The sequence below is a fragment of the Vitis vinifera genome, chromosome 8 (assembly GCF_030704535.1).
Source record: "Vitis vinifera cultivar Pinot Noir 40024 chromosome 8, ASM3070453v1".
Lineage (NCBI taxonomy): Eukaryota > Viridiplantae > Streptophyta > Magnoliopsida > Vitales > Vitaceae > Vitis > Vitis vinifera.
This window is the reverse complement of record NC_081812.1, coordinates 18,591,919-18,602,755: the sequence shown is the minus strand read 5'-3', so window position 1 is coordinate 18,602,755 and position 10,837 is coordinate 18,591,919. Positions and strand designations below refer to the sequence as shown.

The following is a 10,837-nucleotide window of genomic DNA, read 5'->3' as shown; positions in this document are numbered from 1 at the left end:
ATATTTTCTTAAATTATTATCAAACACTCTTTTAATCAAGTTTAACCTAATAAGACAATGCGATGAAATAATGATATTTATTATTTACCAAAAATCTTATCCAACCCTCCTGGCAACTCCAGCACAAACTCAACAGCGAGGAATAAACGTGGGCCGACATCCGATACAGCCCAACCGAGCTATTTTTGGACCCTAATGAGATATTGTGGGCTAAGTTGAGGGGCAGCTCAAATTCGCAAAAACCCAACGGGTGTTGTATCCTCGGTTGTGAGTTTCAGTCTCGTTAGGCGGTCTGCGTAGCATCGTAATTTCACACATCCAGGAATGTCATCCAGCCAATAATTAGTTCTTAAAATTCAAGCGATGCGAAAACTATACCATGAAAGCCATATGAAATATCAATTATACCCTTAACCGCCCTCCGAAGAAACAACTTTTTAAATTTCTTGGTTGATAGCTCCAAGAATATCCTCCAAGATTTCTGAAACCCTAGTTTTCCGTAGGTTGAATTCTATGACTAAGGAATTTGCAGTCCCGCCGGTGGTCTTTCCCTCCGGCGGAAACCCATCAGTCGTCAGCATCCAGAAACGGCGAGTCCCTTCGGCGCCGTTCCAGCCATCTCGTGCCACAAACCCTAGCATTCCCTTCATGTCCTTCGATATCGGGTCCGTCACCACAGCATCTCCCTCCCCCGCCACCCTGTACGGCGGTCCCATCGGCGGCGCCACCACCTTCGAGGCCGAAGAACCCTTACTTGATGAACTCGGGATCCACCCAGACCAAATCCGGAGGAAGACCCTTTCCATCCTGAACCCGGTCCGTGTCAACGCCCATCCCCACACAGACTCGGATCTATCCGGCCCTGTTCTCTACTACGTGGCCTTTTCTCTATTCCAATTACTCGCCGGGAAGATCCAATTCGGCGTAATACTGGGTTGGATCGTGGTTTCTTCCATGTTTTTGTACGTTGTCTTCAACATGTTGGCGGGTCGGACCGGAAATTTGGATCTTCATCGGTGTACAAGCATTGTTGGGTACTGCATATTGCCTGTAGCCGTATTCTCGGCGGTGTCCCTGTGCCTTCCGGCCGGCGGGGTGGTGAGTTTCGTCATGGCGGGGTTTTTTGTGCTGTGGTCGACTCGCGTTTGTACAAGCCTTCTTGTCCAGTCTTGTCCTGATTGCGAGGAGCATGGAGGATTGATAGCGTACGCCTGTTTTTTGATATACACGTTGTTCGCAATGCTTGTCATATTCTAATGGTAATGGTTCTTAAAGATTGTAATGAAATTTTGGGTCATAGTTGAATTTCTATACATGTTTTCATTTCTTGATGAAACTATGTGTATTCTGTGCTGGGATTGGGTATCACGAAGGCATGCATCTTTATATTTAGAGATGAATATACGTGTAAATTTTTTTATCATGTATACGTATCTCTCTCTCTCTATATATATATATATATGGCAAGCCAAATGTTTTCCCAGTTCGCTTTGAATGTCTTGTGTTACTTGGATGCTTTTTGGAAACAGGTTTCGTTTTGAGTTTTGATGTGTTGCAATTGAGGCTGGATGTAGCAAAATGCTTAATTATGGATTGAATCTAACAAAAATTGAATGTCTGAAACTTAACTGAAATTACATGAGTTGCCTGATCTGTGTCAGAGTTAGGGTTGTCATCTTTTCATTTTTTGTTCTTGATGTTTTTGGGAATCATCTCTTCACAGAACAGAGGGTTTGTTTTGTTTATGTTCTTGTCTAGTTTGTATCAAGTTATATGTCTCATTTTCTTTTAAGTGTATGAATTAGTATGTCTTTGATATCCGTATCTAGAATTTTTCTTGGACTGTTGGACTAGTAAAATAACTTTTTATGAGGATTGGATGGCCATTAACAGGGGGACACTACTAGTTCTTTGATAATAATCTTTTTCCCCCTGAAGTGGAGGATGTGACAATAAAAATGAATGTTGAATAATATTCATGTAGCCATCCTCAAGCAGTGGGATTACATGTTGAGGATTGTTCCTTTTTTTCCCCTTTGTGAATGCTTGGGTCCTTTCAATGAAAAATGAAAATAAAATCTTGAATCAATCCAGAGCTTGTAAGGGTGTATCTAAAGTAACAACGCGATGCTGGCTTTCTTGTTGAGACAGTTTTTGGATATGTGATCCTTATCACTGAGTTATTGTCTTTGCCTTACTGAGCATAAATTTATAATGTTACAGAATTTGATTGGCCATTTGTCACCTGTGTTGTAGGTCATTTGTAGGTTTTGAATCTATAGGCTAGATGAGTTTGGTTGCTAGAAACCTGGGAGGATTGCAGCTATCTGGCCTGCCTTAGTGTTTGGGGGAAAGTATTGTGGGTCATAGCTTTATAAAGCATTTTGTGTTCTACCATGTGGCAATATAATTTTAGCTCCACTTGGGTGAAAATATTGAGCACAGGAAAAACACCACATGCACATTGGATGCTTTTTTTCCCTTTTTTCTTGATAAGGAAAAATGCACATCAAAGTACATGGGTTGTATATAATGGGCACTAAGTGGCAAATCCACAAAAGAGAGAAATAAAAACCCACTCTCTTCCATAACATGATCCTAACCCATCTACAAAATCAATTACAAGCATTGAGTCTTATATTATATACATCCCAACTCAAGTTAAGAGATTACGTAGGAATAACCATTTCAATGTATTCTCGGACTGTTCATCATTTCCAAATGTTGTACGGTTTCTCTCCTTCCACTAAGTCCAAAAAATGCAAAGAGGCGTCACTTGCCAAACCTTCTTTCATTTTTCTCCCTACAAAGGGTCATGTCAACTTAAGAGAGTTTCTTTGATTGTGGAGGGAAGCACCCAAGTCACACCAAACCAGGAGAGCAACAATTATCTTAGAACCCTTGATATGATGTAATGAAAAAGAATGTGATTGATTGATTCCCTCCAATTTTACACTAGTATATGTTCTCCAATGATTGTCGTCCTTTTTTAAGTTGATCCAATGTTAAGACTTTTCCTTAACTAGATTCCAAGAGAAAAGGCTCACTTTATTCAAGACCCAAAAATTCCAAATAACCCCTGATAGGAAAGGGATTAACCTCTTCGATTCCAAGAGAGAGTACAAGGATTTCACTAAAACAACACTATTCTTTTATTCCTTCCAAATTTTCTGATTGAGAGAAAAACTTAGGAGCTCTTAGTTCCTAATTGTTTAAGTGTACAAAAACACAGATTCCAATAACCCCTCATCCTTGGCTCATCTCATATATCCGCTACCTAAACATTTTTAAGAGAAGTTAAAGCATACAAGGGAGGAAAAGACACCCTCAAGGGTTCCTACTCGCAACAAATGTCCTAAAACTTCACCTTTCTACCATTATCCACTTCGAAAGCAACCTCACCATTAAGGAGGTACCACTCCTTCTTGAGAGCTTTTCAAACTCCAACCCCATATCCTTCTCTAATCTCTCACTATGCAGGACTTACATCCCCTTTCTTCCTTTTCATACTTCTCCTCTATGACCTGTTTCCAAAAAACTTCCTTTTAGTATGCAAATCTCTAACTTCACTTACCCAGAAATTAAGAGATGAAAGACTTCTAATGCCCAACCCCCCTTACTCCTATTCATGCACACAATATCCCATCTTACAAGATGAGACTTTCTCTCCAAAATGCCACCTTAATTGAGGAAATCTCTTTGTAGCTTCTATAGTCTTAACCTTACCTTTATGGGAATGGCAAATAAAAACATGTCGTAAATAGGCATGCTGGATAATGTGCTTTGAATCAACATGAGTCTCTCCCCTTTAAAGATGTATTGTCTCTTTTACGAAATCTCTCTTTCACCCTATCCCATACCGATATTGATCTGAAAGGGGCACCCAATGGCAGACCTAGGTAAGAAGAAGGAAGCTTTCCCTCTCTACAAACCAACTGCATTGCCAATTCCTCCACATTAGTCAACCCCCTGTTGGGATCAATTCATTTTTTTTTTTTAAGTTTATTTTCAGCCCCAAAATTGCTTTAAATCTCACAAGCAGCCAACATAAGTGAACCATATGATCTTCAGAATCTTCACAAAAAAACCAATGTTTTGGTGGGACACCTCCACACACTCACCGCCATTCCCTTCACCCTAACTCCCAATGAGTAACCACCCTCCTTGGTCCTCTCCAATAGACTGCTCAAAACTTCCATGGCCAACACAGAAAGGTATGACAAAAGAGGGTCCCCTTGTCTTAACCCTCTAGAGTTCAAAAAAAAAGAAACTGGACAGGGTCCCATTCAGGCACTGAAAATTTCGCTTTGTAAAAACAGCACTTGATTCATCCAATCCATTTTTCGCCGAAACCCATCTTATCTAAGATACCTAGCAAAAATGTCATGTTGGCATGGTCCTACGCCTTTTCAATGTCAAATCTATAAATAACACCACTAGAACCACTTTTCTGCATAAAATCTATAGCCTCATTGGTTATAAGGCTGCATCTAGGATTTGTCTTCCTTAACAAAGGCATTTTGGAACTTGGAAGATTTATGGTTTACGTATAAATGTCCAATGACTATACCTCAAATTGCTTAACTGAACTTAAAGGATGGATAGTAATGGGAAGATTTATGCTTTTGCATTTGGAAAATTTATCCTTTAAGTTTAGTTAAGTAATTTGGAGTATGATCATTGGAATAACCAGTAATGTATCATCATGGCGGCTGCATGGAGCAGGATGCTGAGTTAATTAAAATATAATGATACACTTAATTGACACAAATGTGTGAATTGAGTAACCCATGGTGGAGTTATGTTGAGTTAATCAAAATATAATGGTACACTTAATTGACACAATTGTGTGAATTGAGTAACCCATGGTGGAGTTATGGTTTTTAATTCGTTCATTCTAACACGATTCATTCTAGGATTAGTATCTGTTTGTCTTTTAGCTTATGTCAAACCATCTTTTTAAGAATGATTGTAGGGTTAGCTGAGCCAATTTACGCACCACCACCCCCCCCCCCCAGCCTCCGCTGTAACAATTCTAGAATTGTGCCTCAACTTTCAGGCATGCTATTCTGCATCAAGGTGAGGTGGGTGGGCCATTCAGAGGGTCTGGAGAAATAGTATCTAATATTTGCCTTTTTTGCTCTGAATCATTTACAGTTTGGCAAGATTTTGTAAAGAAGGTTTTCAAAAATATTCATATGATAATCATCTATCAAAAAAAAAATAAAAAATATTCATATGATAATCAATCATAGACTATAGTAGAATCCCTTATTGACTGCAAAGGATGCTGAACTTTATGTTTTTGGAGTACAGTTCAGGAATTATATAATTTCACCTCTTGTCTATCACTGATTTCAAGCCAAGGATAAAGTAATGGAGCTTACAAGTGGATACTACATGAGCTTTTATAATATGGCACTTACCTTTTGGGCTATAGCAAAGTTGTGAAGGACATGAATGCTCAACTCAGTCAGTGTTGGATGTTTGGAGTGCCTTGAATCAAAATGTACCAATTACTGCCTGCTGAAATAGAGTTAGATGCGGTTATCTTGGAAAATTGATATTTCTGGATCATATAATTTCCTCTACAAAATATATAAATTGAAATGTCATCTTTTCCAGCTAGAATTGTCATGTGGTGCTCTTTGAGATGGCAGGCATAAATTATCTGATTTTGAAGATCACAGCATCTAATCTAGTTTTGCATGAATGCCACTGTGCTTATATTCTGATTAAAGGTTGAGTTGTACAACTAGGATCTTAAAATTTGATTTATACTTTCCTTAGCTTGTTTCATCCAATACAATAATTTACCATTATAAATTAGTATAGGTGTTTTTGGTTCTCCTTCAGGCTAAATGAGTTTGGTTGTCAGGAGCCTTGGAGGATTAAGAAAGTGACAGGTATGTCTATTATTGATTCTAGTGGTACCCATTGGGTTCAAGTTCTTAGACAGCTAGGACTCATTACTTTTAGTATGAATTAATTAATTCTTCCACCTAGCTTTATTTTTCAATTTTTGGTCTTCTTCTTTTTCCCTTCCCTCTCACCCTTTGAGCATTTTCAACTTTAATGAAATGACCCCTTTTGTCAGCATATTCATTAGTCTCTATTCTATTGACTGAAACCATCCTCAACAATCCCCAATTTACCCTCAATTGGTGGTATCTCTCTAGCTCCTACAGATGCATCTAGGCTCCATTTATATTTCCTAATTTTCCATTCATCCATCCGGGCATCTCTATTCACCCTAGTGATTTTTTCTACTTGTTGCTGGAGGGTTTAAAAGATTAAAACGATAACATTCCTTGTGGGTAGAAAATCAATTAGTCCTTACTGTTTACATATTACATGAGCATTGTACTATCCACCTGCTTGTTCTAAATAAATGATATATATATATTGTATTGATGATTCTTTCTAAGGCATTGACTAGTTTCCATGATCTTTATATTTCCTATTATTTTTGCATTGTTCTGTGCTTAACTGGTGGTTAAAATGGGTACACCTGAAGTTATTTATTATTCTCTTCTTCATTTTTCAAGGGGCTCATTGGAAACCTAATTTTGGAAAGGTTGGAGGTGGGTGCTGTTGCTAAATTATTTATTTGAACAAAGTGCTGTATCTTCTGATCCGTTGAGGTAGGTAGGTCTACCTCTGCTGACTTGGTTTATGGTTTAGGTGGATGGGAGTAAAAAATGTTCTTCCATTTGAAATTTAGATCATGAGCCTTTTTTAGAATTAAATGCCTGTTTGCAAGATTGTATTTAAATACAAGTTTTTTTTTAAAAAAAAAAAATGAAAAACAGTGTTTTAACTTAAAAAATTCATTTGACCAAGTTATAGTACAAAAACTTTTTTTGAAATTTTGTTTTGAAAACAAGTTACTTTTTGGAATAAATTTGATGTGTTTTTAGTTGTTTTTTATAAAATATTATAAAAAATATGAAGAATATTTTGAGAATTTTTGTATTATACCGAACTGTATAATATTTTTAAACCATGGTTTCTCATAAATTATGAAGGAAAAAAAATAAAGAGGAAAAGTTGAAAGAAAAAAAAATTGAAAAATATATTTAAATTTAATAAATTATTTTTATATACCACTATAAACTCATTTCACTTGTTTTTAAAATATAATCAAATACGAAAATATCATTTTGAAAGGAAAACTATTTTTAATATATGAATTTTGGAATGAAATTTTGGTCCCAAAAATAATTGAGAATTGTTGTAAAAAAAAAAGCTTCTTTTTCAAAAACACTGTTAGACCCAAAATGAGTCGTATTTGTTTTCTACTTTGATTCTTGTGTCAACTCGCATGCGCTCTTCCCTTCCTCCCTGAAAATGATTCTTATTATAGCCTCTCTTGATGAAAAGCTCCACCCTGACACCAGAAAAACGCTGACCATCAACAAATTCTATATCATAGCAGGTTTATCCCTATTCTATCAGAATTCATTGGGTATGGTGAAGAATCCACTCTCAACCCTGAACATTGAGAACCAGAAGCTTATTGCCGAATAAAATAATCTAGTATGCCTTTTTATATTTTAGAATTCAGGCTTTGGGATCAAATCAAGTATGCCCAGACAGAGCTCTGGAAGCTTGTAGAAAGGAAGAAAGAAGAACATCTGGGAACAAATTCGAAAACATTATCTGGAAGTGATGGTTATACAGTTTATACTCTCAATTCCAAGTACGGTATTTAGGATAGCGACTCCTCTGAAATGGATTTGGAATTGGAATGCATTCGACCTGAACGCACTTATCATCATGCACATGTCAGCAATACAAAAGATTGGAATTGGAGTTGGGAGTTGAAGTTTGGAGTACGATTATGCTTTGGAATACCAACCTCCAACCTCCATACACTCTCTCTGACCATTGTATATTTGTTGAAGAGCGTTCAACTTACCATCTTCCTTCTGCTCCCACCCATCCCACAGTACATATTATATTATAAATATGTTCCTATATAGTATTTGATATTTTTCGTCAAAGCATGCCCACCATGGCTTCTGCTGTTAAGGATTGTGCAGAACATGGAGGAAGCAATGAGGACATGGAAGGAGATGATGATGATGATGATGATGATGATCTCTTTGAGATCAACCTGGAGGCTGTTAACACCATCCCCCCACCACATTACTGGGAAAGCTGTTTCACCAGGACGGGAAACACACTTCTGGCTAATTGTTTGTTGCCCATAGCTGATGTTTCCAGTGCTGTTCCGATGGAGGTACCAAAAGCATGTAACAGTAACACACTCTCATCATTGCCGGGCGTGTCTAATTTTCTTATGATTGCTAATTCAGCGCCAGGAAAATTTATGGGATTCTCCTCTTTAGGGGCTTTTGGCTTGCGACAGACTAGAGAATGAAACCATTTTTGGTTATAGTGATGAGCTGTGTTAGTTTGTACGCGTGTTGAAATTGTGAACTCTAGTAAGGTCGTTTTTGTTTTTACAGGATTTGACGGCACGGATTCTAGACCCTGAAAAATATTGAAACGTGGCGTTCTCTTTGTTATAATAGTTATTGAATTGTTAGTTTCCAATAACTTCCCTTTTCTTTTTTTTTTTCTTTTTCTTTTCTCCTTAGAAAAAGGAAAATAGTAGTTAAACTTTATATGGGAAGAACATTACTTTGGACTAGTAGAAAAACGAAAACACGGATTCTAGATTTCCAAACAGATTAGCCTATTCTTTTCCCTCGATAGTTGGCAGGTGGATGGAGAGCCAAAACTGACTTCCCTCGCAAAGGCTTAGCAAAGGTAAACAGCAAGGCAAAGATAGCATATTGCTTTAAGATAAGAACATGGCATAGGAATTGTAGGGGCTTTCTCCCTGATGGCCTCAAATCCTCTCTAATATGCGAGACTATGGCTAGCTGACATCAAATTGACTGATGAGATTCTTTCCATTGTCTATATCAGTAGGCTGGCACGTCCAGTCCTAGACTTTCAACAAGATTGAAAGGATGACAAACTGTATCATGACATGTCGTTTGACACAGTCTCCAACGGCTCTACAGTTGTGATTACCCTATCACTATTGCGCAATCATCACTACAAGGGCTAGCTCAGTACTACTGTGCCTTTCCCCTCTTAAGCATTATAAAAACTTTGTCGAAACAGAGCAGGAGGGGGAGAAAGGCAACATTGTGAGTTCTCTTACTTTCTCTCTCTCTAAGGGATTCTATTCATTCCCAAAATCTGAGTTGAGCTTCAAAGGGTGTGTTCGAACAATCTGTTCGGACATCTTTGTGCAGGGAAGCAAAAAGCCCAGATCCCAACATCGGAACAGGAGTTTTTGTTGCCACATCCAAAGGAGGAACCCATCCTCGGTTGACCTGATATCAACAAGAACATTACTCTAAGACTAGTTCAGTAGTTGAGCCATGCTCCCATGTAGGGTGGGTGAAGGCCTAAGATCAAGTTTTTTTAAGTATAGTCGATGAGTAATAGGTGAATATTCTTATGCTATCATTTGTTGATATCTAAGGACGAAGGAAGTTTGGTTAGTTGCAAGATGGTTATATATTCAAAGATCCTAGGAATTAAGGCATGACCATTATTTGTCGGATGTTTCAGTAAAGTTTATTGCTCTATTATTTGATTTTTTATTTTAAGTATTAAGGTTATTGGATAAATATTTATCCTTGTGAATTTTAACTAATATTTATATTTATTAATAATAAGTTTATTTATTGAATATTCATATCAAAAGTGTTTCAAATTACAAAATATTTACTATAATGATCCATATCAAAAGCGTTATAAAAATGGTCCATGGATATAAAAATTACCCTCTCTAGATGTGGAAGATTAAGATAAAAGATTCTCAAGTAAAGTCATAAATTTGAAAATGATTCTCCCTAAATATGGAAGACAAAGACAAAAATTTGAGATTTGCAATAAATTAATTGTTGTAATTTAATACTTAATTTTGACTTTTTTTAATAAGTAAATTATTAAATATAAAATTATATTATTTAAACAAACAACATTGAAAATACATTCTATGAATTGTATATTAAATAATTATTAATTTATTTAGTATTGATTTATGCAGATTGTTCTGTAGATGACGAAGTAAGAAAGGATTAATGGTAGAGATGCACCATGAATAATTCTTGCGTCAGCAACCAGGTAGGAGGCCGAAATATTCTTACGTCAGCAACCAGTTAGGAGGCGGAATTATTCTTACGTCAGAGATTCCAAGACTTAGTGACTTTATTCTACATGAAAATGTTTCAAAGGAAAAACCAAAGAAAGTGTACCATTCGTTGAATTTTCTTGGTGGGCACTTGGCCCGGGCCTTTGAGGTACATTATAGAATTTTCCCTGAGAAAAAAATCGCCCCGTTCTTTTCAACACTGCAATTGATTTTTTAAGCACGCCCACGTCTAACCCAAAGATTAAACATTTGTCTCCCATTGCGTTCTAATAATAGTGGTCCACCCCAAACCCCTAGCTGCCAAGGACTCCTACAACTGTAAATGGACCTCATGTCCCATCAAAATTAAATTAAAAAAAGGGGAGTTTTTGAATAAACATTTATTTTAAAATTATAATTAGCATTATTGGCTTTAATGCATAAAATGATGACAGTTCCATCATTAAAACCACCATTAATAATATTTGAAACAAGTTTAAAATTATAAGTCAAAGAAATACAATTCTCGTAACGATACTTTCACACTAACATTTGTTGCTTCCTTCAACTATAAGAGGGCTAACTTACATCCCTTTCTTGTGCCATAGGATCTCTTGGTTTCGCCTCCAATGTAAGAGGAGGATCAAAGCTATATGGCTTAGATGATAATATCGG

At 36.8% G+C, this 10,837-nt stretch overlaps 1 protein-coding gene across 6 annotated transcripts; it reads left to right on the top strand.

Moving 5' to 3' along the window:
- Window positions 1-243: 243 nt before the first annotated feature.
- On the top strand, window positions 244-10,380 carry LOC100252774 (uncharacterized). Of its 6 annotated transcripts, none has more exons than XR_786493.3 (3): window positions 244-1,259; window positions 6,549-6,644; window positions 10,079-10,380. XR_786493.3 is itself a non-coding variant. In XM_003632595.4 (2 exons), exon 1 carries the CDS (start codon window positions 514-516, stop codon window positions 1,255-1,257), a length of 744 nt encoding a protein of 247 aa, XP_003632643.1. In that variant the 5' UTR covers window positions 244-513; the 3' UTR covers window positions 1,258-1,259; window positions 6,549-8,509. The 6 variants fall into 6 exon arrangements, 1 of the variants encoding a protein (XP_003632643.1); XR_786494.3 differs by having other exon boundaries at window positions 6,549-6,648; XR_786492.3 differs by lacking the exon at window positions 10,079-10,380 and adding an exon at window positions 7,439-8,509.
- Window positions 10,381-10,837: the final 457 nt, after the last annotated feature.

Coding starts and splice junctions, on each gene's coding strand:
- LOC100252774 (XM_003632595.4), top strand. CDS start 514: ATGACTAAGGAATTTGCAGTCCCGCCGGTGGTCTTTCCCTCCGGCGGA.